We start from the raw sequence: 24503 nt of genomic DNA, 5'->3' as shown, positions 1-24503 counted from the left end.
CAGAAATAAATGAAATAGAAACAAAGAAAACAATAGCAAAGATCAGTAAAAGTAAAAGCTGGTTCTTTGAGAAGATAAACAAAATTGATAAACCATTAGCCAGACTCATCAAGAAAAAGAGAGAGAGGACTGAAATCAATAAAAGTAGAAATGAAAAAGGAGAAGTTACAACAGACACTGCAGGAATACAAAGCATCCTAAGAGACTACTACAAGCAACTCCATGCCAGTAAAATGGACAACCTGGAAGAAATGGACAAGTTCTTAGCGAAGTGTAACCCTCCAGCACTGAACCAGGAGGAAACAGAAAATATGAACAGACCCATCACAAGTAATGAAATTGAAACTGTGATTATAAATCTTCCAACAAACAAAAGTCCAGGACCAGATGGCTTCACAGGTGAATTCTATCAAACATTTAGAGAAGAGCTAACACCCATCCTTCTCAAACTCTTCCAAAAATTGCAGAGGAAGGAACACTCCCAAACTCATTTTATGAGGCCACCATCATGCTGATACCAAAACCAGACAAAGATACTACAAAAAATGAAAAGTACAGACCAATATCACTGATGAATGTAGATGCAAAAATCCTCAACAAAATACTAGCAAATAGAATCCAGCAACACATTAAAAGGATCATATACCATGATCAAGTGGGATTTATCCCAGGGATGCAAGGATTCTTCAATATGCACAAATCAATCAATGTGATACACCAAATTAACAAACTGAAGAATAAAAACCATATGATCATATCAGTAGATGTAGGAAAAGCTTTTGACAAAATTCAACATCCAGTTATGATAAACACTCTCCAGAAAGTGGGCATAGAGGGAACCTACCTCAACATAATAAAGGCCATATATGACAAACCAACAGCAAACGTCATTCTCAGTGGTGAAAAACTGAAAGCATTTCCTCTAAGATCAGGAAGAAGACAAGGATGTCCACTCTCACCGCTATTATTCAACATAGTTTTGGAAGTCCTAGCCTCGGCAGTCAGAGAAGAAAAAGAAATAAAGGGAATATAAATTGGAAAAGAAGAAGTAAAACTGTCACTGTTTGCAGATGACATGATACTATACATAGAGAATCCTAAAGATGCCACCAGAAAACTACTAGAGCTAATCAATGAATTTGGTAAAGTTGCAGGATACAAAATTAATGCACAGAAATCTCTTGCATTCCTATGCACTAATGATGAAAAATCTGAAAGAGAAATTAAGGAAGCACTCCCATTTACCACTGCAACAAAAAGAATAAAATATCTAGGAATAGACCTGCCTAGGGAGACAAAAGACCTGTATGTAGAAATGTATAAGACACTGATGAAAAAAAATTAAAGATGACACCAACCAATGGAGAGGTATACCATGTTCTTGGATTGGAAGAATCAATATTGTGAAAATGACTATACTACCCAGAGCAATCTACAGGTTCCAAGCAATCCCTATCAAATTACCAATGGCATTTCTTACAGAACTAGAACAAAAAATCTTAAAATTTGTATGGAGACACAAAAGACCCTGAATAGCTAAAGCAGCCTTGAGGGAAAAACATGGAGCTGGAGGAATCAGACTCCCTGACTTCAGACTATACTACAAAGATTATACTACAGTAATCAAGACAGTATGGTGCTGGCACAAAAACAGAAATATAAATCAATAGAACAGGATAGAAAGCCCAGAGATAAACCCATGCACCTATGGTCAACTAATCTATGACAAAGGAGGCAAGGATATACAATGGAGAGAAGACAGTCTTTTCAATAAGTGGTGCTGGGAAAGTGGACAGCTACATGTAAAAGGATGAAATTAGAACACTCCCTAACACCATACACAAAAATAAACTCAAAATGGATTAGAGACCTAAATGTAAGACTGGGCACTATAAAACTCTTAGAGGAAAACATAGGCAGAACACTCTTTGACGTACAAAACAGCAAGATCTTTTTTGATCCATCTCTTAGAGTAATGAAAATAAAAACAAAAATAAGCAAATGGGACCTAATGAAACTGAAAAGCTTTTGCAAAGCAAAGGAAACTACAAACAAGACAAAAAGACGACCCTCAGAATGGGAGAAAATATTTGCAAATGAATCAATGGACAAAGGATTTATCTCTAAAATACATAAACTGCTCATGCAGCTCAATATTAAAAAACCAAACAACCCAATCCAAAAATGGGCAGAAGACCTAAATAGACATTTCTCCAAAGAAGACATACCGATGACTAAGAAGCACATGAAAAGCTGCTCAACATCACTAATTATTAGAGAAATGCAAATCAAAAGTACAATGAGGTATCACCTCACACCAGTTAGAATAGGCATCATCAGAAAATCTACAAACAAGAAATGCTGGAGAGGGTGTGGAGAAAAGGGAACCCTCTTGCACTGTTGGTGGGAATGTAAATTGATACAGCCACTATGGAGAACAGTATGGATGTTCCTTAAAAAACTAAAAATAGAATTACCATATGACCCAGCAAATCCCACTGCTGGGCATATACCTAGAGAAAACCATAATTCAAAAAGACACATGGACCACACTGCTCATTGCTGCACTATTTACAATAGCCATGTCATGGAAGCAACCTAAATGCTCATCAACAGACGAATGGATAAAGAAGTTGTGGTACATATATACAATGGAATATTACTCAGCTGTAAAAAAGGAAGGAATTAGGTCATTTGTAGAGATGTGGATGGATCTAGAGACTGTCGTAGTGAGTGAAGTAAGTCAGAAAGAGAAAAATAAGTATCATATGTTAATGCATATATGTGGAACCTAGAAAAATGGTACAGATGAAGTGGTTTGCAGGGCAGAAATTGAGACACAGATGTAGAGAACAAATATATGGGCACCAAGTGGGGAAAGTGGCAGGGGGAGGGGGTGGTGGTGTGATGAATTGGGAGATTGAGATTGACATATATACACTAATATGTATAAAATGGATAACTAATAAGAACCTGCTGTATAAAAAAAAATAAATTTCAAAAAATAAAAAGAATCAGAACTCTATTATGACACAGAGCATTGTCTGATAAATCAGAAAAACGATGAGCTAGTTGTATAATTAGGCATACAGTGATCCCTCTTGTATGCAATTCATTTCCTCTGTTTTAAAAAAGAGAGGAAAAAAGATGCATATAAAGTAGTATATGCAAAAAATGTTGAAGAACTGACCACCAATAATCTCTAGGAGGTTAGAATAATGCGGAAATTACGCATTCTCCCTTATACATTTGATTGATTGAATTATTTGCAAGGATTACTTTAAAAACCAGAAAAACTAGAGAAGAAAATTAAGTATACATCTGTATGTGTCTATAACTGGACTACAGATAACAGAAGTTTTCTGGAAATAAGGGGGTTGGGCCAACTTTTTGATTAATGAGGATAGAAAATTATTTCCTTCTCTACCTGTGAGGAGTTGTTGCTTTTTTAGCTATTTAAATCATTATGATATTTTGTATCCTTCTTTCTTATGTTAGCTTTTTGCATGATTCCTTATGAGTAAAAAGAAGACAAAATTTGGGTTCATTTTATTGCACATTTTCATTGATGATTGTCTGAATGCAGGATTTTAATTACTCTTTCTGTTGAAAATGACCCTCTCCTGTGTCTTGCTACCCAGATATAACTGCACAGGTTGCTTGATTTTGAGAGGAACACTCCAATTTTGTGGACTGGGGAGAGCGTTGTTATAAGGGAGTGTAGCTGAGTCATGACTCCTGGTTCCAGAAGCTTTCAAGCAGTGTTATCTTTCTTTTTCCTTATTTAAATAGAATAATTCAGACAACGTGTGGTTTTCGTTCTTACTCCCAGAGACCAGTCAGCATGTAAGCGTGTATATCTCATTTAAAATTTTATTTTTAAAAAATGAACATCTCTGCATCTGTTATTTTTCCAGGATGCTTTTCAAAGTCTAAGACAAGGAATATCTTCTTCAAATCTTTCTGAAACACATTAGAGAATTATTGATTAGAATATGGGTAGATGAATAGAGAATCTACCTCAAAAAAAATGAGACTAAAACCTTCATATTTTCCATTAATCTAACCTAATGATTCTGGACTATTTTAATGGATGTGTTCAATTTGCTTGAGACCAGCCATGATTAATTTTATCCATTGATTTACACATTTCACAAACATACTGTGTATCAGGCATGATGATACAAAGTTGAATAAAGAATGATTTAGAGTTAATACGTAATGGGGAAGACAGACATTCAGTATGCACTTTGGCTCTAGTGCAATGTAGTAAGTAGAACATTAGCAACATGAACCAAATACTGTGAGAATACAGAGTATAATGTGAGCCTAGAGGGAGGGAGGAGGAGTTAGGGAAACCTGGGCCTTGAGAATTGAGAACGATTATTGCCTCTTGGACAAAAGGAATATGGATTTATTTCCTGAGTAAATAAACATCCTTAGTGTCTCAAGAGGGGTCTCCATATCATTCAATCCACTAGTAGAGAGAGATCGGGATACCCTGCTCTCGAGGCCAGCCCTTTGGGATTCTAAATAGCATGACTAGATGTCCCTTTGGGAAGCTTGTTCAGCTAAAAGTAAAACTCTCTTGTGGTATGAGCTAGATAAAAGATGATTCATTTTGTGTGCATGATGGGTCAGGTATGCTGAAGCAGATTCTTTCCAGGTTTTGGCCTTCCAAACGGTGTTTAATCTATAAATATCAGGGAGTAAAAGTACAAAACTGTGTAAAGTCATTCTATATTCTGTTATCTACCCGCTCTTCCTACTTTGCCATAAAGGTATATAGGGCTTTTTTTTTTTTTGGCCAGGTCAGAGATTTTTATTAGGATGAGATTAGAGAAAGATTTTTCATTTTAGGTGACTGGAAAGTACATCCAGCTGAAAACCATCAACCATTTAGGCTACATGCTTCATTTGAGTTGTGTTTCTGGATGCAAGTCAAGTATGACAACTGTGAGTTTCATAACTTTCTCTAACTTGATTCAAAAACGTTTGGGGGCCAAAATACTCCTTGAGGTCTTTTCTGTCCTCTCCTGGCAAGACCCTTTGGAGGTTATCAAGGTCAAGATTATATTCCTGGGTCTCAGAAAATTGCAGAAGAGATGAGGAACTCTGAGGCTGAGGCTTGCATCATCACTTGCCCTTGCCGGTGTTCTCCCAGTCATGACTTACCACTTCTTGTTCAAGATGAACGTCTCATTGGGTCCTTGCCTCTGACAAAGAGAAACTAATAATTTATGTTATATATTTTGTCTGCTTGTTAGCAATGCTCAGGTTCCTTCGTTGGAGTTATGTCTTTTAGACCATGTAGAGTAAGTTCTGAAGGGAAAATATGTTGTTGAAGAAGGTTGAGTGGACAAGAAGGGACTATGGAAAGCAATAGTCAGTGAGAGTAATTCTAGTGAGTGGCAGTCGGAACTCTACAGTGTTCATGACTATAGTCTCCCAGGGGACACTCAAACCCAATTGGTATTTTGGGATCTTTTTATTTATGGTATTATTATTCATAGTATCTCAGCCCCAGAGTATTCAGTTTGTCTTTTTAAAAATTCAGTAATGGTTATTAAGGTTAAAAATGGATTTTATAACCATATATCTGAGCAATTTATAATAGGGCCATATGAGCTCCTTGAGTGAATCAACAAATATCTGATTGAGCACCTGTGATGTGCTTGGTACAGTATTTATGTTGAAGTAGTGACAGTTCTGTCAAGAAATAATGGCTTTATTGCAAAACAATAGGTATAGAGAATATGAAATATTTAAGAGGTAGAATCAGCATGAGTATGAGGTTTTATGAATTGTGAACAGTGTGAGAGAGAAAGCATCTAGGATGTTAAGAGGATTTTAGCTTTAAATGCTGGGTTGGATGATGATGACATTTCCTAAAGTAGGGAATACAGGAAGGAGGGACAAATGGGTGGGAGGATTGGTAGTGAATTTGGGTGTTTGTTAGTTTGAGTACCTAAGGAATATCTAGGTATAGATGTCTAACAGGAAGTTTAGACACACTGCTTGGGTTCTCCAGAAAGAGGCTGAAGCTGGACATGGGATTGAGAAATCAGCAATGTAGTCAAAGCAATGAGACCGGAAGGTTGGCTCAGGTGAAGCATGCCAAGTGAGGAGGTCGTTGGACATAAGGACGTACCCTGGATTTCCACCTCCACCACTTCATTACAATTGTGCTTGTCAGGATTACCAGCATCCTCCCTATTCCCAAATACAGGGGTTATCTGTGTGCTCTGATCCTCACGTAACTGCTTAGAAGCATTCATCTCAGTTGATGATCTCCTCCCTCTAGAAGCACTCGACTTTTCTTGATTTCTGTTACACTCTGTTTCCTAGCTTTTTCCCTATCAGGCTGGTTGGTTTCTCCTCTGGTGCCCAACCTATAAAGGTTGGACAACTCTGGGACTCTGCCTCAGCCTCCCCCTGTCTGTCACTGCCGTGAACTTTGTGTTGTAGTTCTAGAGGAAGGCTAAGCTCGGTGAGAGTCAGATAAAAGATATGCCAAAACCAATAGGTGACGTAAAAGAATGTGTTCCTTCCACTCAAGAAAAATATGGATAGAATATATAATTGCATCAACCTCAATCCAAAAAGAGGTTAGAAAATAATCCAGTATGGTTGTGAAGGATCCATGGAAACCATTCAACCATTAGTTTGAAAATATTTATTGGGTGTATATTTTATGCCAGGCCACGTTCTAGGTGCTGGGGTTGCATCTGTCAAAATCCTGCAAAAATTCCTGCCCTCATGAGACTTACATTCTTATGAGGGGACACAGGCAGTAAACCAAATGCACGAGTAAGTTATTGAATAGGTAAGAAGACGGTAAGTGCTGTGGAAAGACATAAAACATATAAGGGGGATAGGGAATGTCGTGAGGCAGGGAGGATGCACTTTTAGAATAGAGTGATCAGGGTAAGTCTCACTGAAAAGGTGACGTGTGAGCAAAGCAAAAACAAGATAAAGGAGTGAGTCTGTGTGTATCTAGGGCAAGCAATTTCTAGATAGAGGAAATGGCAAGTGCAAAAGCTCTGAAGTAGGACTGTCCCTAGCATAATCCAGGAACAACAAGGAGCAACTGACTGAGGGAGGAAATTGTAGTAGGTGTTGCCATAGAAACAGTTGGGGGGTGGGGTGGGAGGGAGGTTGTGGCAGGTTTGATGGGACCTTGTAATCTGTTATAAGGGCTGTGGTTTTTCTATCCTGAGTGAGATGGGCTGGCCTTTGGAGGATTTTGCATGGAAAATAGATGTGACCTGACACATTTTAACAGGATCACTCTGACTACTGTGTTGTAAATAGACTATAGGGAGGTTAGAGAGGAAGCAGGGAGCCAGTTGTGAGGCTCTTGCCGTAATCCAGGCAAGATGACAGTAGCTTAGACAGAGTGGGAAGGGCAGAGGTGGTAAGAAGTAGTTGGATTCTGGAAATATTTTGAAGCTATTGCTGACAGGGTTTCCTGATGGATTGAATGTGTGGTTTAAGAGAAAAGGAGTTGCCAAGGATCATTCTGGGTTTTTGGCCTGAGCAACTAAAAAAAAAAAAAAAAAAAAAAAAAATGGAGTTGCTGTTAACTGAGCCGAGGAAGAAGTTTGGGGATGAGTTATGAGTTGTGTTTTGAGTATGTTAGGTTCAAGATGCCGACTCAGTATCCTGGAGGAGGAATGTGGAGAAGGCATTTGCATATATGCGTTTAGAGGTCCGTGGTACAGATAGAAATTTGGGAGTTAAAAGCATCTAGAGAGATTTGAAAGCATGAGATTGGAGGTAGTCAGCACGGAAGTGAGTGCAGGTAGAAGAGGCTTTAGGTCATCCCAGGTATTCCGATGGTAAGAGGCAGATGAGATTAAGAAACTGACAAGGAACCCCCTTCCCAGTGAAATAAGAGAGAATCCAGAACTGAGTGGTGTCTAGAAGTTCAGTGAGAAAGCTTTTTTTTTTTTTTTTTTTTTTTGCGGTACGCGGCCCTTTCACTGTCGTGGCCTCTCCCGTTGCGGAGCACAGGCTCCAGACGCGCAGGCTCAGCGGCCATGGCTCACGGGCCCAGCCGCTCCGCGGCATGTGGGATCTTCCCGGACCGGGGCACGAACCCGTGTTCCCTGCATCGGCAGGCGGACTCCCAACCACTGCGCCACCAGGGAAGCCCGGTGAGAAAGCTTTTTAAGGGAGGCAGTGGTAGTCATGTTAACGGAAAGAACCTGTAAGACAAGGGCTGAGATTTGACCATTGGGTCTAGTAGTGTGGACATCACGATGACTTTGACAAGGAGAGAGCCTGTTAGGAGTGGGTTCAGGAGAGAAAGGGAAGAGGGGAAATAGAAATGATGTTTTCAAGGAGCTTTGAAAGCAGAGAAAGGGAGGAAGAAGTGGGGTGAGGTTAGCCCGACCTGTTAATTGATGTGCTTTTTATAGCCATATAATTTGAGTATTAAGTTGTTAGAAGTTGTGCTAAAATTGAGGAGTGAACATATTTAAAGTATAATTAATTGCTAGTAGTAGTTGATTTTCAGCAATGTGTACTTTGTTTTCTAAATCTTTAATTTTTCTTTTTGAAATCTCATTGTCAATTGAAGTAAAATAGATATTGAGGCTTTTAAAATTGAAGTATAATTGACATACAACAGTATTAGTTTCAGGTGTACAACATAATGATTTGACCTTTGTATACACTGAATATTGGGGCTTTTAATGAAAGTGTTGTAGGAAGTTCTCAAGCTGAGATTCAGTCAAATATTCGAGGTTGCGGTTCAAACTGCTGCTGAAGCCGTATCCTGTGTCAAGTCAAAGATTATCACACTATCTAGTGCTGTCTTTAGGATGTCCCCTTTGAACTCTCCTTGCCTTTCCATCAGTCTTTGAAAGTTTGAAGTACCTACGTTAACCTAAATTGGATGTGATTTAGAGAATATCTCTTGCCACTATTTGATCAAATTTTATTTGATGTCTATCTTTTTATTATCTCCTTCATTCTCTTCTCATTTCTTTCAGTGAAGGACTAGATGTGGCTTATAATACAAACATGTAATAAAACGTAAGAAGTAATATGGAATTTAAAATTGTATAATACATCATTTCAAAAATCTCATGTTTTAAGGTTCTGTATCTTTTATCCTTCTTTGTGGGCAGAGAGAGATTTGCAAATTGTAAGAAACTGTAAAATATGAAAACATTAATAGGATCGAAGAGAGAGCTATGGTTTTTATTGTATAGTTGCTCTGAAAGTCTTGCATGTTAAGAAAATCTCAAGGCAATTTTTGTTCTTTTCCCCACTGCCCGCAGATTACATGACAATGAGGTCTTATTTTAATAGATGCAGAACTTGTTATGACTGAAATTCTTTGTTTCAGGTTTTTACGTAACAGAGAATACTCGTGTTTTTCTGGTGATATCTTACTGCCCTTGTGTGGTTCCCAAATGAGCCCTGATCATCTCAAATACTTTTTATGTATTCTTTTGGTGATAAATATTTTATCTCTGCCAACACTGTCTCTAATATGTCCATGAACAATTCCCTTGAGGACCTTCATATCCACTATTTTTGTAATTATAAAGTTGATTCTAACCCGCAGTTCAAATAGTCATGAGTATATGCCCTTTCTTCCTTTTGGAGAGCCATGGCGGGGATAATCTGTTCAGGTGTAGTCATAATTCCTTGGATGAATGTCATAAAATTTCCACAGAGTCACCGAATAAATGAGACATAATGTCCTAATTTTAAACACATGCCTTTAAGCCTTTCCCTCCAACCTCATTCCCCCTGTTTTTGGTTTTTTGTTTTTGACTTATATTTTAACATGCTTGTTTACTATAACCCTTCAGATTTTGTTTTTTTGGGAAAGCTGAATTTGTCGGCCAAAGACTATTATTTTTTAAATTATTTGTTGACCATAAATATGATTGCTCTGGTTTCTCTGTTTTGGGTTTTGGTATTTTTTACGTGTTCCTGATGAGTAGTTTTTTGTTGTTGTAGCAGTTGCTTCACAATTACAGTGTGATGTGCAAATTAGAAAAAAGAGACTTGAAGGATTATACATTACTTAGATAAATATGTAGAAAACCAGAGTAGTCTGATTTAAGAAAAAAAAAAAGAAAAAGCCTAGTCATATATCCTGAGGGAGTTTATATCTATGTTTCTAGTGACAAGCAATAGCACAGTCTACCTGATTGAGTTTTTGTTCTTAATTAACAAAAGCTAGGTGCTACACACACCTCCAAGTATGTCCTGCCCCATTTTCCTCCTACAAATATTAAAGTTGAAAGGAAAGCAAGAACATGCAAGTTTAGACATAAGAGCTGTCAGGCATCAGCTTCCTACACAGACACAGCCAGTTCCCATCTTCTTACATGTAATAATTTATTGGTAGAAGTATGAAAAGAAAGACGAGAATGCATGTGGAATAGGAGAGCTGAGTATTAAATAATAGTAGCCAAGTGGGACACGGAGAGGGTAAAACATTTTGCTCAGGAAAATCCCGGCTTAGATTTTTCTGCTAGCTTTCATCTTGCCCTCTGCCCAGAACTCTGGCATATTCCATCAGAATAAGTCCATGGAATTGGAAGATCAACAAATATTGTTCTATTTTATGTTTTTAAATTGTAATAATAGAGAAAGTCTATCGTCTTTTGGGCCAAGGGACAAAATGTATAGTTGATATTGTTTATGGCTGCCCTGTAAGTGAATAGTCTATTTAGGGACAAATCCCACAAGAGCTTGGGGTCAGGGCTCCCTTCTTTCATTGCTGAAGGTAGGGTTCAGCTATTTCTTTCTTAACTGCCTGGCAGCCAGGGCCCCAGCCTGAAACCAAGGCTTGGCCAATTGGATGCTCCAGCTTGATGGTCAGTGGTACCGGGTTGGAGTAGTCAGAGGTCATTCTCATGCTGCAATGGAGTTCAGTACAGGACGCCAAGCAGTTAGTACAAGTGGTGACTCCTGTACTAATGGCTGCTGCGGTGTTACTGTGGGCTGCCTTGGTTCTTGCATTTTTTTAGTCTTCTCATCTGTGCTGTGAATTATCAGTATGCTTCCAATAAATCACTTTTCTGGTATTTGCAAGCAGAACCTTCTCTGGTACAAAAGAAAAAGGAGGACACCCATTTAAAAAAAACACCTATGATGTTCAAATATCATATTTTCCTGGTTCTAAAGTGCCTCTTTAATAAAACACACCTTTAAATAACTCTCTGATTAATTCCAGCTTATGAAGTGAGAAGATGGCTTGAACTACCACTGCTGCCAGCTCAGCTGTGGATCTGAAATATCCAGCTGTGCCCTCTCTGCCTCTCTCATCACCAATAACAGACTTTGCAATCAGAGTCTGTCTGACACGTGTGTTGATGTGTGAGGCGAGATAGCGTCTAGTTCACTGTATTGGCTCTTCCACATTAGACCAGAGTAAACATTTGTCTTTGTCAGCAGTTAAAGCAACGTGATTTGAGGATGCACAGGGATCACAGACACTACCACCACCCCCTCCCCTTGCCACCATTATGCTTTTGTCTAGGTCTGCATAGACATAGCAGGAGATTCATAATCAAAGAGAATTGATTTAACTGCTAAGATAGACCAGTCATGTTTAAAAGCTGTTTCTCCTCTCAGGGAAAGAAAAAATACAGTGATGGTCCCACTCTACATCATATTATGCTCTCTTTTAATAGTTCTTATTATAGCAAACCAAAAGGACTGTCTCTGTTTGATTAGCCACCACTGGTATCTGGCTTATCAGGTCAGATCTTTGACCAAATGGACAATAAAATAAATCCAGACCCTGAGTTATCTTGAATTGTGCACTGTGAGAAGAGTCCTGATGGGTGGTCACAAAGTCAGTTTTTAGGAAAACACTTTTCTAAGTGAAAAATCTCATAACCACAGTCATGGTGATAACAATACCTATTGATTACTGAGCGCTGTTCTGAGCATTTGATACACAGTACCTCATTTACTGCTGCCAGCAATCCGATGAGATGATCCTTGCTTTCTAGATTAGGAAACAGGTGTTGGTGACGTAACTTCTCCAGATCACAGTAAGGCTGGATCTCAGGCTTGTCTGACCATGCACTTAATCAAAACCATGTACTGAGTCACTGAGGAGCTCATTCTACCACGGGGTGGATGCTGTGTCAGACACTCAGGTTCCAAAATTAAGTCACAAGTGGAGCCTGCATTGAAGTGCTCCAAGTCCAAGTGGGGAAAGAAGGACTGTAGATCACCTTTACTTGACAGAATGATGAGTGTTAGGACAGTGGAACAGAAAAGGTGCTAAGGGAGTTTGAAGAAGGTCATCTCAATCAGACTGAGGGCCACAGAATTCTTCCTGGAAGAAGTGATCATTGAGCTGAATTTTGCAGGATGACTAGGTGCCAGCCAGAGGGAGTTTAGTGGAGAATGATGTATAGGCAGAGGGTCAGCCCCTTTGATGACATGGATCATGAAGGAGACTGGATCAGGAACTGCACATAGGTCTGTATGGTTGGCGTGAGGGCCATGTATATGGTGGGAAAATAAAAATAAATTATTATGCAGGTATTATACTTATAAATATATAAGAATTATAAACTTAAAATAATTATATTTTAAGATTCACATGTTGAACCCCGGTTTGGGTGCTTTATAAACATTATGAACATTATCTTATGTAATCCCTCTAACAACCATCAGAGGCCAGAAATGAAGGCAAAGTCCAGATCATAAAGAGCCTATCTGTTTAGATAAGAAGTTTGGTCATTTTCCTGACAGCTATGGGTAGCCGTGGAAAGATTTTAAATCATGGGAATGACTTGATGTGTTTTAGGAAGATCATTATTAGCATTTTGGAGACTGAATTGGATTCGGGTAAGACCCGAAGTAAGGACACCAGTTAGGACAGTGTGTTTTCCAGGAGACAGTGGTGACGTGCTGTCATAGACTTTAGGAATGGGGAGATGGTAGAGACCAAATGGGTGGATTTAAGGGAATTGGTGACAGAGAGGCTATGTGGGGCTGAGCTCCATCTTCATGGAACCTGGAGATTGTTAAGTGAAGGAATGCTCTGTGGTCCAAAAATATGGAATTAGGATTTTCACTGTTAGGGTCTACAAGGAAAACAACTTTAGTTTGATTTGTTTTTCTCTTGACCGTTCCAAAGCTCCCCATCTCCAGTTCCAAAAAGCACCAAGAGCAGAGAGAATCTGCTTTGCTGGGATCTTTCCTGGGAGATTTTAGATGATCCATCTGCTGGAAGATCTACCTAGGGAGTCTAGCTCTTTTTAAATGTTTCCATTCCCTGATTTTTCCTAAGTGTACAAAGTATAGAAAAATGCCATTGTTAAGGAATAGTAAAAGTGTTTACGTATTTTCATGCCCGACTTTCCGTTTAGAAACATTCTATTCAGAAAGTGACCAAGAAAGAGGTTCAATACAAAATGTATTAATCTCTTTCACGTTCAACTAAATTTGTATTTCTTTGCTCTTGAGGGAAAAAAATAATAAATGGCCTGAAACTGACCCAGGTGAAGCCCTGATTTGGATACGTTTATGAATATTCATTTAGCTTGGTTCTCATTACAGATAGTCATGCCTGGGGAATTTACTGCTAGTTTTACTGGATAATTCTGTCATTATAAAAATTAGATATTTCATCTAGTCATTATAAGAGAAAAATTACATCTTGAAAATAAGAAAGACGTTTATTTTCTGCTTAGCTTCCTCTTTGAGTTTCTTCATTTTTATTAAAAAAAAAAATCTTATCCCCCTGATCTATTTCCAATATGAGAAGACCTGAAATTTTGGATTGCTAGAATATAGGAGAATCTCGAATTAGAGTCTCTTTAAATCTAGTTATCAGATACGTGCCTTAACTTTTAAAACCCCACTTGTGGCTCATCTGGAAATACACGTACCAGGACTCATGAATGCCACTGCTCAGGATGACTGATGCACAGACTGGGAGCCACGTGGGCCCCTGGTCTGGTTCAGCGCCGCAGCACTCTCTTCCATTCAAAGTCTCAAATGTCTGCCCCTCTGCAAAGCCGTGAGGCCAATGTCTGTAGCTGCTAAGCATGAAATCCCCTGCTTCTGTTTGTTTCTTTTGTTGCCACGAGTTAATAGGGACAGAGACAGGAGACAGCCCAGAACAAAGCAGAAATAATGGAGTATTTCACCCCAAAAAGGAATGTGGATTGAGAAATACAAAGGGTAAGGCAAAGACAGACTTAGTGTCCTGAGGCAGTGTGATGTATTGGCCAGAAGCCTCAGCCCTGGGACAATCTGTGAGCTCAGAGCAGCCCACATGGCCGAAAGGTTTGACCCATCTTCTGTAAAAACAATTTATTGTTTTTCCCACTAGGGTCTTAAAGGGCCACAGGATTTTTCACCTCAAAAAGTGGATTGCTCTTGTAACCTGGGGAGGGGTCATCTGCTGGGATCCGTCTGGTGATCAAGGGCCTCTTCACAGTACACTGTTGCCCTGCTGATTATTTCTGTAGCTGAGGTGCCATTTGGAATTTATATTCTTTTCACTTCTTTGCAAGACCTACTAAATAATCCAAGACATCAGAGCATTTTTGAAATTCATTTTTCTTCTTGCAGATGGAAAGAAAGGATCAGCTAAAAGCTTGCATGTTCATATAGACCATCTCTTTGACATGGATTTCCACACAGCCCAGTTTATTTATGTATTTTCTCCCATACTCTTCCCCAATGCATATTATTTTGTTTAGTATTTGCTTGTTTATTTATTTACTTTATTGAGGTACAGTTTACATGCACACATTTTAAAGGGGAAAACTTGAGAACTGTTCCCTTAGAGGTTTTTTTCTCCCCTTATTTACCATGTTTAGAATCAGAAATCTGTGCAGCTAGATTCTCTTCATAGACAAGCTTTGTCCTTTCCAGAGGACAAAAAAGGGTTAAATGGAAGAAGCAAACAGCGGGAAAGAGAAGCCAGCAGCCCTTCAGTATCCCCTTGTCTTCCAGCCCAGCCAGCCCCCCTCCTCCTTCCCTGCTCCCTAAGTCTGCCCCAAAGGAACCCAGTTCCTCTAACTGTCCAGGGAGAGAGATGCAGGGTGTCTGCCCAGAATGAAAGGCCATGAGCCGGACAGTGCAATGAAGGAAGCAGTACCGAGACTTGCATCTTCCCCTTCCTCTGCCAGGCATCTGTCCAGTTACACAGGCAGCCTTGTTAAAGCCCCCCTTCACTCCCTCGAGACAACACCCCGCTTCCAAGGCTCTGAGCCCTGACTCCAGACGTGGCTGTACCAAGGCCAAGAGGACATGAGTAAGAGCTCTGGAGCCAAATAGCCCGGGTTGGAGCCCCAGCTCTGGCCCTTACTCTGTACCTTACAAACTCTGGCATATTTTCGTATCTGTACATTGCCCTCTACGAAGAATGCCCCGAACGTCGCCTCTACATGACACACTCTCAGCTCTTAGAGGCTTTTCATTCCCATCACTCAGAAAATTGCTCTGGAGCCAGACTGCCAGGGTTCAAATCCTGGTTCCACTTAACAAGTTTAACTTCTTTGGGCCTCAATTTCCCAGTCTTAAAATGGAAAGTGCAAAGTATCGATGCTTTTTCTCATTGGGTTGTTCTTATAAGTGAATTAACACACAAATCATTTATATCTTGTGCTTAATAGTACTGACCATCTTGGGTTTTGTTTTTGTGTTATTAGGACACGATTCTTCCTCGTGTCTTTTCCAGAGCTTAAGCAGCTCTTACAAGCCCTATAAACATGTTTGGTTGTATTTTCAAAAGACAGACCCATATTTGACTATTATAGACTTGGATTTTTTTTTTTTTTTCCCCGATACGCGGGCCTCTCACCGTTGTGGCCTCTCCCATTGCGGAGCACAGGCTCCGGACACGCAGACTCAGCGGCCATGGCTCACGGACCCAGCCGCTCCGCGGCATGTGGGATCCTCCCGGACCGGGGCACGAACCCGTGTCCCCTGCATCGGCAGGCGGACTCTCAACCACTGCGCCACCAGGGAAGCCCGGAAAATATTTTAAATCTTGTAGTTTTGGATATTAATATGCTTCTTAATGTTTTATTCAGTGAACATGTTTAGTGTTAGAAAACATTCTAGAAATTGACTTCCTTTTGTCATTGTGAGAGTTGGTGAGGTTCAGAATATATAGGTGCCTCTTTTTGGTTTTGAAACCAAACCACCTAAGAAATATATCCACTTCAAGTCATGGGTGACTTCTCTTGCTTTTAGGTACCAACTAACTGTTTTCTTGTTAATCTGACAAGTATTTATTGAGCGCAGTGCCAGGCCTCACCTGAGGACTCCAAGGAAAGACCTGGTCATCCGCCATAGGAAAACTCCGGTTTTTGTTTGGGAAGACCCGTATTTAAATAAGGAAGAGGTAGTATGGGGCTCGGGCAGTGACTGTATAGCTGTGGGAAGCCCCGACACTGACTGAAGAAAATTTTCCAGCAACTCTACAGAGCCTCAATCCAATTGAAATCATGCGCAGAATAAAATCATGTATTCATGATGAAAAACAGAGCGTCAATTGAAACAAATGCCATGTCCCCAAAGGCTAGGGATTTAACGAGACGGAATGGTAGGAGATGTGGGCAATGCAGGGGCCAGTGCCAGAGGGGGAAGATTTCGAGCAGGACTCTGTCTAGAATGGTGAATTGTATGACAGCTTTGCTCCTCTGCTTTGGTGCCTGGCCACCCTTGGTAGCTGTAAAATTAAACTTTTTGAACCAACAGTCAGACCAAGGATGAATATGTCTTTGGGTCAGTGTGCATAATTCTGTCATCTAATAATTCTTACAGTCAGTAAAAAATGCACGGGGCATAATACTCACTGCAGCGCTAGAAGTGTGGTAAAGGACCAAAGAGTGGAAGAAAGGAATAGTTCTCGCCAGGGGAATGGGAGACTTTCCGGAGGAGGTGCCGTCTGAGCAGAACTTTGAATGGGAATTTGCCAAGTAGAAAAGAGGGGAGATTTCCTCTTGAGTGCACAGGACCCGGGTGGCACAGAAACACGAAGTGCTCAGACTGTTTGAGGGACTAGAGAGTGATCTGGAGGGTGGCTGGCATCATTAAGGTGGAGATGTAGAGGGAAGTGCGATATACAGTCAAGTGCTTCATTAGTGCTTTACAGCGTCAATTTGTTGAGTAGTTATTCACTGAGTCCTGCAGTGTACAGTGCTCGACAGACCTACCGATGTCTGGCGCTGTCCCCAACAGAAATGGGGACATTTTAAGATAATCTTGCTGCCTTGGTGCTAGACCACTAGACTGAAATACTTGCAATTTAATCTTTTGCTTATTTTTTTTCCTGATACATGTGATCATACTCCTTCAAGCAAATATTCCTAAGGTTTTGCTTGGGCTTTTTGGCTAATCCGCCTTTTAGCTAAGGGTTATACAATTTGTCCAAAGTCTACGACACAGAGTTACTACTGGTGATTCCGGTCTTGGCCCTCTCTCAAGATATTGACACACTGTTTCCTCACATACAGTGTTGGTAGAAGATTATGGATGCATGCTGGGGGGTAACATCCTGCATCCTGACATGATAAGAGAGAGACACTGGGTTCTTTTGGAAAGGAGCAAGTCATAACGGACCCTATGTGAAAAGACCTGTGAACTAAAGCAATCTAGGCAACAGAGGCTGTGACCTTGGTTGTCTGATGCCATCTTCCCCTGCCCCCCCCACCCGCCATAGTTACCCTGTTCTCTATTGCCTGCTGCAAGTGAAGGGTAAGGATTGTGTGTCTTTAGTGTCTTGGGTTGGACTGGGATGGGTTGGAGCATGTGGTGACTGCTGTGGGCCGCTGGAAGGGAAGTACCACAGTCTGGGCTGTATGGTGGGCTGCCAGGCCCTTGCCCAAGAAAGCTAACAATCACCTAAGATGCCTTAGGAAGATGGGCACTTATTTACCTGTATTCTCATAGCATAATGCACTGAACTGTTGCCTCATAATGTCCTCCTAAAGAAAGGAAGTGGCCGATAGTGTTAAAACGTTACTGGTTAATCGTGGGGAGACTGAAGCCGCCGAGGTTTATGGGCCTGCACGGAGTCATACAATGCCTCAGTGTCTGGCCTGGGAATGAAGCCTGAGTTTGCCGCTTGCTGTCAGGACGGCCGACGGCATTGTGTTTAGCATTGTACACCAGTGAAAGGGGCTTACCCTTAACAATGCACGAGCTGCTGTAGGAGACAGACACAATGAACTTTGGTACAGTATGGTCTAGAGGCCAAAATGAGTAATTTTAAGTAAATTGACTATGAGATCCAAAGCTTCATTAAGTTTTAAAATGAAAACCAAGTGAAAACTCTGTACAGTTTTTAGGAACTGACTCCAAAAACATGAACATTCTTCCCCCATTTGAAGTAGCATAGTTTTAAGAGTCTCATTTTATGGCTTGAATCTGACACTACCCCTGTTAACCATAGGATTTATTTATTTCAAATAAATACTCCAAGAGTCTGTGACTTATTTCAAAGATCCTGCCTTAGAATAATTGTCAGTCTAACCTTTATGCTTTTTATGTTCCAAAATGTCTCATTCTTACAGACTGTGGTTTGCGGGGCGGGGGCGGGGGGGGCTTTTGTTTTATTCAGATTTGGTTTAGTTTGGGTTTTTTCAGAACAGTTGAAATATGGAGCCTGAAATTCCAGAAAGAGACTGGGGGAGAGGGGAGATGTCATGTTACATGCCTTTACCATCTGCATGATTGGAACTCTGGGGTAGAGACGGCGTCACTGGGGAGAACAGAGAGAGAGGAGATAAAGACGAGAGTGGAGTAGAACGTCACTGCTAAATTGCCTTTTATGTCAGACATGTCGTAGGTGACCTAGAATAAATGAGCAGGTGATGTAGATATTATTGGGCTTGGCTGCAAAGTTTTTACACTCTGGAGTTTACAAAAAACATGAAAATGAAATTCTGGAACTTTTGGCCAAAATATGTTGAGTAATATTGCCACGTGAATGATTGAAACTGGGCAATATATAGCAATCAGTCACCTGCAATTTCATCTTGTATTTAAGACTGATGATAGTTTGGGCCAGGGTAGTTGAACGGGTCTCTTGCCAGGAGCTAGCCCAAGGGAGTTCTGGCAGAGGAGCTGAGCATGAGTGGTGCTGTCCAGAGCAGGAATAGGGTCTCTCCCCTCTCCCCCCAACAAAGATCCCAGCAGCCCAGTAAGAGAAACCACCGTGTGACTGGTGCTGTTGTCTGTCATAGTTGAACCTGGCAGAGCTCTTCTCAGTGAATGGCTGCTAGCCAGTCTTTGAGGGAATACATACATACATACATCTGTCTCTCAGGAAAACTCTAATCATGAGTCCAGGAGACTTGTTTCTTTTATGGGTAAGAAAAAGTTTGCAAAAGGTCAGACATTATCAGCCAGCCTTCATATGAATCTGGGATGAGATGTATTGGCATCTAGAATGCTTTTTATTGTCATAGTCATTAATCTTGTAGGAGAGGCAAAATGGAGCTCAAGTAAGGCCAGAGAAGAGTCACGAATATGATGGAGGAGTGGCAGGGGCTGCTATATGAAGGCAGACTGAAATAATTAGGACTCCTCAGGCTCTAAACAGGGGAGAAGAAATATGATTAGAGTTTAATAAATCCATGAAGAATATGGATTAGGTAATCATAGAATTTACCAGAAGTAGGCAGAGCCCCTTAAAAGCCGAGGACAAGTGAATTTAGGACAAAAAGAAGGTCTTTCGTACCAAGAAAGTAGGTCGTGCACATCAAAACCACTCTTTTGGTAACTGGGCTAAAACTTCTGGCATTGAAGAGCAGTGAAAAAGTCAAGCGTTTCTTTTATTTTAACACTATTTTCTTGAAGCATGGGGGACCCAGAGAGAGCCTAGATCAAGCTTCCTACTAGCCTTTACATTTTCTTTTCTCTTTTCTTAGGCGAAATTTAAATGTCATTCATTCGTCATTCAACAGTTATTCACTGAGGGTGGCTTCTATGCCGGGTACTCTGCTAAGCACTGTGGATACTAGGATGAAGATGGACAGATATGGTTCCCACAGTCTGGTGATGAATGAGAAACTGTAATAGTCTGTGTGCTGAATTCACAAAAGTGCTGTGAGAGCTTGACATGAATTGCTAATGTACTCTTAGCATCAGAGCAGGCGGCCCTGAGGAAGGGGTGCTCTAACTGGGACCCGAAAGCCAATGAAGCATTCGCTATGCCAAGAGTTGGGAGGGAAGAGGGAGAGGCGTATGTTGAATGCCTTGAGGTGCCAGAGGGTCAGCGTGACTGGAGGTGGGAGGGTGAGAGGGAGAGTAAGAGGAGAATCATGGAGGTGAGGCTGGAGGGGTGGGTGGAAGAGATCATGGAAGGTCTTGTAGACCATGATGATCATTATGGAGGCCGTGTGGAGAATAGAGGGGGCAACGGTGAATGTACTGGGACCCATTGGAGGATGTTGATGTTGTCCAGGCAGCGGTGGCCTGGGCTGGAGAGAGGCAGACAGATTCTAGACCTGTTTCAGAGGTCGTATGGACTGGACTTGTCAGTTGACTAACGTGGATATGAGAAGTGAGGGTGAGGAATAATCAAGCTTGGTTTATGAGAGTATGACAGCCAGTTAGGCGTCACATTTCATCTGAGTAAGAAGAATTAGCACAGACATTTTATAGGTCTCTTCTCTCATGATCTCCAAAGGACCCAGAAGTCAGTAGGTCTGCCTCCCTCTTACCTCTCTGTCTCCCTCTTCCTCTGTTGAATCTTTCAGGTCCTAAATGCTTCAGACTCTACAAGCTGGCACATAGATGGCCCCTAATAAGTAGATGTCAAATAAGTAGAAAGACCAAAAACTGCATGAGTGGCTTCCAGCCTCCCAAATCCCCTTGTCTTTAACCCTTGCAGAGCAAACGGCAGTTCATAGTACCCTGAGGTCAGTTGACCTGAAGCAAGATTTAGCAAGAGTCAAGATGGCGGTGATATACACAGGAATTCTATTTAATGCTTTTTAAAAGCATTTTATTTTGAAATAACATCAAAGCACTGGAAGACTAGTACACGGAACTTTCCTGTAGACTCTACTCAGGTTCCCCAGTCATTAACATTTTACCATGATTGCTTTATCACATTCCTCACCATCTAGGCGTGGAGACGGTGATGGAGATAGAGATTTAGAAATGTTCTTAGCCAGTTACTTGCAGATGTCAAGACTCTTCATCTCTAAGTACTATCGTATGTGTTTTCTCAGGACAGTGATATTCCTTACGTAACCACAGTCCGCTGATTAAATTCAGAAACTGTAACCTTCAGTGATACTGTCATTGCAGGCTCTGCTATTCAGTCTCTAGTCAGCTGTCACCTGTTGTCCCAACACTGTCGTTTATGATGTCTCTTCCCCCGCCCGATCCAGGAGGCATGGCATTCGTTATGTCTCTCTAGTCTTCTTTAACCTGGAACAGTTCCTCAGTCTTTCTTTGACGTTTTAGAGAAGAACAGGCTGCTTGTCCTGCAGAATGCTCCTCGCGGAGGTGTCGTCTGATTTCCTCGTGCTTGGATGACGGTGGTGCATTTTTGGCAGAAAAGCTGCATAATGACGTGGCACCCCTCGCGGTGCCCCCGTCTCAGCAAGAGGGGAGCCGGCAAGTCCGAGTGGGTCTCATTCCTGGGAAGTTAACTTTGATTGCTTCGTCAAGGCGGTGTCCTCCTGGTCTCTCACTCTAAAGGTCCCTTTCCTCCGTAGGGTCAATAGGTTATTTAATTACCTCTCAGTACATAGTCATTTGAAATGTGACTAAGCTTTGTGCCTACAGTCATGCTTAAAAGCGCTGCATTTCCCCTCTCTCGGCAGTGTTTTAGAGCACTCTGCTGCAAGGGACCACCACCTGCGCGCCCAGAGTATGACCTGGTCTGCATAGGCCTCACGGGCTCTGGCAAGACCAGCCTCCTGTCCAAGCTCTGCAGCGAAAGCCCCAACAGCGTGGTGTCGACCACAGGTGGGTACAGCGCCGGCTTCTCGCCCTTTTCTTCCTCACCCCTGGGATGCTCTCGTTTCCTATGCTGTTGGTGGGGTCCCCTCATTTCACTGAAATGCTTCAGTCAGTTGATTATTTATTTTTAGATCCTCTGTTTTTCAAACTATATTTAAGGGGGGCTTTAATAGCATCAAATTGCTGCACGCTTCATCCCTCTAGTTGGTCATTTCAGTGCCACTGAATAAATCAAGCCAGGAGGATGTTGATAGAAACTAACCTCGCAACCTGGAATTCTCGTACTGTGATAGATGGGTTCAGCTCAGGCCCACTGAGCGTCCTCCTCCCTTGAAGTATCACTCTAGCCTACTCGTGTTGGTCACACGCTCCCTACACGGTACAAGTGATAGTCTGAATCTTCTTCCCTGGAAGATGGTGGGCACAGGGACCGTTGATCAGGTTTACCATGTTGTTCCCTGAGGTGGCCAAGAAAAGTCAGTCTAGGCAGTGGTTCTCAATCAGGGCAGATTTTGCTCTCCAGGCGACATCTGGCAATGTCTGGAGACATTTTGGTTCTTACAGCTTGGGCAGGGTGCTACTGACTTCTTTTGAGTAGAGGCCGGGGATGCTGCTAAACATCCTACAGTGCACAGGACGGGCGCCCTCCGTGAGGAATTATCTGGCCCAGAGTATCAAAGTGCTACCAAGAACTTTTCTCACTCGCCAAAAGTGTCCTCTTTTTCCTCTGAAAATGAAGCGAGAAAGACAAGTGTTAACTAGAGAAAATTATGGGAGGTGAAAACCAGAGCTGCTGTGGGAGAACTGACAGGGAAGGAGTGGGCCGGGACATTGTCGGGGAAACTTAAAAAGATTGTTCATTCAGACAGCTTTCTTTTCTGAACACCTATCATGTGCTAGGTCCAGTGTTAGAAACTGGGGATAAGCAGTGACCCCAGCACTCCAGGAGACTCAGGCTATGAGCCACACAGACATTAAGCTTGTGTCCAGAAATACACAAAGGAGGAGAAGCAATCAGTTTTGCTCGGACTGGGGGAAGGGGAGGATGATACATGATGGAGTTTTCTACATTGGATCTTGAGGACGAGCAAGCCTGGCAGACAAGCAGGAATAAGAGAGTGAGGTGGGAGAAGAAAGAAGATTTGGGGACAGAGGGGAAGCTGTGTGAAGGCAGAGGGGCCTGAAACAGGTTGCTACCTCCTGGGAACCACATTTCCGAGTGGCTGCGACACATGGTTAGTAGAATGCCACGAGTTGAGTCACAGGAGATAGGCAGTGGCCAAATCTTGGCAAACCTTTTATACCACACTCAGGAATTTGAGCTTTGTAGATAGCACAGAGACATCTGCACATACTTTAAGCAAAGAGAAACTGTGTGATAAAATATCCATTTGAGAAAGATCACGCTAGCCATGATGCTGAGGCTGAACTGTGGAAAGCTCCATTAGCCATTAACTAAGACAGTGATGGGAGGGAGGGAGAAGAGAGGGGGAGGGAGGAGGGAGGGAATAGATAGGATACTTATTGCAGGCCTAGTATTGACAGAGCTTGCTGGCCAGTTGGGTTTGGAGGATGAGGGAGAGAGAGAAGCCAAGGGTGACTCAGGTCCTGGCTTAGGTGAAGGGTATATGGTGGAACCGTTGACTAGGATTTCCTGTAAGTAGGAAAAATATTGATGACCAAGAGCCTTACCTCATTTCAGGCCAGGTTTTGCCACCAAATAAGTTAGGGGAAGAGTGCAGGCTTTGAAGGCTTTTCAGAGTTTAGAATTGTAGATAAGAAACTGTGGACCTGTGAAGAAACAGAGTCATAGCTTGATTAAAGGTTGAGGAAAAGCTTGAGGGGTTCATGATGACTGGTGAGGCCACAGGGAGGATGAACAGAGCTCAAGTGTGGCCTGTTGCAGGAAGCCATTTCTAACTACCTTCCTTTCCCCCACATGGAACTGAGAACTCCCTGCTCTCCCACTGTGAAGTGTTTATCTCTCTACCATTTAGTGCCTGAGACACTGCTGTTGACACATTTGTCTCCCCAGGCTAAGGGGCAGATAGAGCATCTTATTTAGCTTGTGCCTCCAGATCCTGGCACACGATTTGGACATAGCTAAGATGCTTGTTGAGTGAATAAGCCTGCAACAGTAAATTGAATCCATATGTTTTTACATAAAATATCGTACCTCTCTGAACCTCATAACTGCTTTTTATGACAGGTAAGATTCTTTTTCCATATTCTGTCTTTAAATCATCTGAGGCTCAAAGGTATGGTGATATGGCTGTTTTCACACAGTTAATGACAGAGGTAGGATGCCAGTGCAGGTCTCCAAATGAAGGTTAGTGGTACCCAAGCCTTAGAATTTCTGATGAGAGTATTATTTGCTAGTTGTCTGTAAAGCTGTGGACGTCTTCTGAGGAATGTGTTACGTAATATGCAGACTTTATTAACTTAACAATTCTTTTAAAGCAAAATAACTTCCTTCAAAATATGTATGAGTAACACAAGTATACCGTTCTTCACTTATCAGAGGTAGAAATGAGAAGCACTATTGCTAGAAGCACAGTTTTGAATTA

At 41.6% G+C, this 24503-nt stretch overlaps 1 protein-coding gene across 9 annotated transcripts in view; it reads left to right on the top strand.

Moving 5' to 3' along the window:
- The window catches only part of ARL15 (ARF like GTPase 15), a 409746-nt gene that overhangs the window by 113581 nt on the left and 271662 nt on the right, over positions 1-24503 (top strand). For all 9 annotated transcript variants that reach the window (XR_012330672.1, XM_073802108.1, XM_073802107.1 and 6 more), the window contains one exon: positions 21798-21942. Coding sequence is in view for 8 of the 9 variants with exons in the window: in XM_073802108.1 (XP_073658209.1) it covers positions 21798-21942 (145 nt within the window). In the remaining variant the exon portion in view is untranslated. The remainder of the gene's footprint in view (positions 1-21797; positions 21943-24503) is intronic.

The sequence above is a fragment of the Tursiops truncatus genome, chromosome 3 (assembly GCF_011762595.2).
Source record: "Tursiops truncatus isolate mTurTru1 chromosome 3, mTurTru1.mat.Y, whole genome shotgun sequence".
Classification (NCBI taxonomy): Eukaryota; Metazoa; Chordata; class Mammalia; order Artiodactyla; family Delphinidae; genus Tursiops; species Tursiops truncatus.
Note: the sequence above shows the minus strand (reverse complement) of the source record. Positions and strands in the feature narration are given on the sequence as shown.